Raw genomic sequence first — 3384 nt, 5'->3', positions numbered from 1 at the left:
CAGTTTGACAAGGTCTCCAATGAAACTTAATCATGACAGGCAAAGCTGGATAAAGTTCAGAGCTATTAGAATAAGGAGGAGGGCAGTTGTCTCCATCCTGATTTCTCCTCATTTTTTAATGTGAATTACACATTAAGAAAGTTGTATTTTGTGCTATAGTCACTGCTTTAATTATAGCTATGCTCATATTCCTCCCTGGTAGGATGTGCCTTTTTCTTTCCTAAAAAACAAGCAAAAAAAGTTGGCTTTAAAGCTGGAAATTAAGCTGTGGTCCACCACGCCCATATGCACTAATTGCGCCTCCCTGTGGCAGAGTTTTCTCCTCACAGCAGATAATTGCTGGTTGCAGCCTGTGCATTTCCTCTGAGGGCAATCCACCAACTCACTGAATATTCCTAAAAATGTCCAGAACCAGATTTATATTTTCTTGAGTACACATTAGTTAAATGTTGATCATTTATTTACACATATATACACATCAAACAAGTAGGGTACCAAAACAAAATAATAATAATAATAATTAAAAAAAAATGTATTACACAGAATTTCACATTGGGAATGAGGCCTTAAAACCATGCGGTACATACATGTGTAGGATCATAACAGCTCAAATACATTAAATACTGTACAAATAAAAACAGCAGTATTCAGAAAAGACGTGTGCACACCATTAACTGCTCGTGGAAAAGAGATTCAGTTAAGTCATTCTGTGATACAGTGAGAAGATAACTGCAAAAAAAAAAAAAAAAAAAAAAGGGCATCAGAGCTGAAACGCTGTCGTCCACCCAAACTCTGGGGGATGATAGAGCTAGGCATTTGGGCGACAACATGGGCAATACTTATAGCGACAGGCAACAAAGTGAGACACGTGATGAGACTTCTCTTGACAGCAAAGTGTTCCTATGCAAATACAGCAACGACGCTGAGGCAACTCCCCGGGGCCACTGCTGCCCATCAGCTGCCCCCGAGAGGCTGCCTGGTGCATCCCTCCTTTAAGGCAGTACCCGTTCATTCACTTCCGCTCAGTGAGTGTGTCTGTGGGTGTCGAGTGTGCACGTGCACATTCAACTTCATAACACTTGTATTGCTTTGCTCACGGCTCGCTCTCTACAACGACTTAAACCAGTAGAGAGGCACTGCTGAGTTCCACGTACATGCTTACATTTAATGCTTGCAGATCACCACCGACTCTCGTTTTTGTACTCCTAAAAAGCACCAAAACAAATTACAGTCATGCTGTTTACGCGACACGTGTAACCAAAAAAAAAAAAAGAAAGAAAGAAAAAAAAAGGGCAAAGAGGAAATGAGTCCAACAAGTTTTACATGGCCAATTATTGTCTCAAGTTTCATTTTGCTTACAGCATGAAGTGCACTGTTGAACATAATATCAGTATATAAAAAAAAAAAGGATTGTCTGCTCCTTTTTTGCAGTGATGGATAACAACTCAAGCAAGCCGTGAGCATCCTTAAACAGAGTTTGATGCGGTAGGAGATAAAAACGTCAGCGACTCGGATGTGCCGGATGTGTGTACGGAGTGAACACGTGTTAGAAATGAGCCGAAAGCAACAATATGCCAGTGTTACGCTTTAAATCTCTTGTGGCTGATGAAGTACACACTCTGCTCCTAACCGTTTGGTGACGTGAACGTGACAATTATTAGCTGCCTGCCCTCAGTTGACACGGCACGCTCGTATCATCAGCAGCTGCAGCAGGATGAACAGCGGCGAGACGATGAGGCCAAACCAGAGGTCTCTGGCTTGCTCCTGCTCCGCCAGCTTCTGGCACAGCAGCACCTCGCACACCAGCTTCAGGCTGAGCACCGTCAGCACCCAGAGCAGCCGCAGCACCGCCAGCCGCTTCTCGTTCTCCTGGTACAGCCGGATGGACACGATGGCTGTGAAGTAGGTGCTGAGGCCGTCCGCGGCGAACAGCGGGACGAACACCAGCCACCAGCTCAGCGTCGGGGTGAACATGTCGGCCCGCAGAGCAACCAGCATACTGAAGACCAGCAGAGCCGCCAGGTGGAGGAACAGCTCGAAGGTGGCGAAGCCCAGCCACTGGACCAGCTCCCTCAGGGAAAACAACATGGCCGAGGAGGGCGGACACACACACAGAGAGAGAGAGAGCGGCAGAGAGAGAGGTGTGTGTCGGGTCTTCCACCTGGGACGGACTGACTTAAGGCCAAGTCACACGCCGGCCCAGGTTAGGAGGCGTGACGCTCCAGACTCCAGAGGTGGGAGAAGCACTGATGTAGATGCTGAAGTGCTGCAATTTTCTATAATTGAACACAGAAAAAAATAGAGATAACAGTCAATAACTGTGTTTAAGCTTAGGGTTAGCCTAAGACAGACACTGTTCTGATAAAATACTTGGTTCAGCAACTACATTTTCTACATCCAGTTGATGTGTTTATGCTGTTTTTCTTATGAAGCTTTGTCTATATGGTGCAGTCCTACCTTGCAGAGACCACCAGGGCTGCTTTTGGTTACATCTTTGGCTTCACCGTGTGAGGAGGTGCACAGCACAGCCGGTCTGAGGCTCTGTGGACCCTCTGCTTTTGGTGTGAGGGGAGAAATAATAATAATAAAAAAAAAAAAAACAGATTTAACACCCAGATTTAACTCCAGCTTTCAACACAGGGCAGAAACCTTTGCAACGCACAGTCACTGACAAGAAACACCACGACAGGACATTACACCCACACAATGTCACCCGGAGAAAGCAGGAAAACACATACATCTCATTAAATTGTGAAAATAGTTCGGCTAAATACTGCAGTTGTCGCCGAAGTGCTTGTTTTTATTCACAATTCAAGCGAGCTACAACACAGCTCGTTTTTAGCCAGCACTGTAAGCTAACATTAGCGACATAACAGCGGGAACACAGTCATTATCAGAGCCGCGAATCACGGAAACACGTGTTTATATTTAAATATACACGACTGAGTGTTTTAAATGTGGCGTTACATCGTTTTTCCTTACCAACAATTCGGGTTTTTTTCCTCCATCTAGCTAGCTGCTATCAAAAATGTCAGCACAGGGCTAGGTCTTCTTCTTCCTCCTCTCTATTACGTGCAGGTGGCAGCCGCCTGATGCGCTTTACCGCCACCTACAGCTCCGGAGTGTGACATCACACCCAACAGACTTTGATTAATAAGAAAATCAATTAAAAAAAAAAAAATCTGCACAGTTCAGAAGATGAACATGGACCAGCTGTTTCCATTGCTAATAGAATTATTTCATCCCATAATCTCTGTCTTTTTGATTCTCTTTCTTGTTCATATTTTCCAAAGTTTGTTATCAGATGTTTTACATACAAACATACATCAACTCAACTCAGATTTTGTTATGCAGCAGCTTTCATGCAAACATGCAGCCCAAAGT

General features: G+C 44.4%; 1 protein-coding gene across 2 annotated transcripts; it reads right to left on the bottom strand.

Moving 5' to 3' along the window:
• Nucleotides 1-389: 389 nt before the first annotated feature.
• tmem203 (transmembrane protein 203) lies at nt 390-3113 on the bottom strand. Of its 2 annotated transcripts, none has more exons than XM_030064705.1 (3): nt 2983-3113; nt 2458-2555; nt 390-2276 (listed from the first exon to the last, which is right to left on the bottom strand). In XM_030064705.1, exon 3 carries the CDS (start codon nt 2086-2088, stop codon nt 1672-1674), a length of 417 nt encoding a protein of 138 aa, XP_029920565.1. In that variant the 5' UTR covers nt 2089-2276; nt 2458-2555; nt 2983-3113; the 3' UTR covers nt 390-1671. The 2 variants fall into 2 exon arrangements, with proteins under 2 accessions (XP_029920565.1, XP_029920566.1); XM_030064706.1 differs by having other exon boundaries at nt 2458-2552.
• Between the last annotated feature and the right edge of the window lie 271 nt (nt 3114-3384).

Source organism: Myripristis murdjan, chromosome 12, assembly GCF_902150065.1.
Source record: "Myripristis murdjan chromosome 12, fMyrMur1.1, whole genome shotgun sequence".
Classification (NCBI taxonomy): Eukaryota; Metazoa; Chordata; class Actinopteri; order Holocentriformes; family Holocentridae; genus Myripristis; species Myripristis murdjan.
This window is presented reverse-complemented; position numbering and strand designations above follow the sequence as displayed.

Coding starts and splice junctions, on each gene's coding strand:
- tmem203 (XM_030064705.1), bottom strand. CDS start 2,088: ATGTTGTTTTCCCTGAGGGAGCTGGTCCAGTGGCTGGGCTTCGCCACC.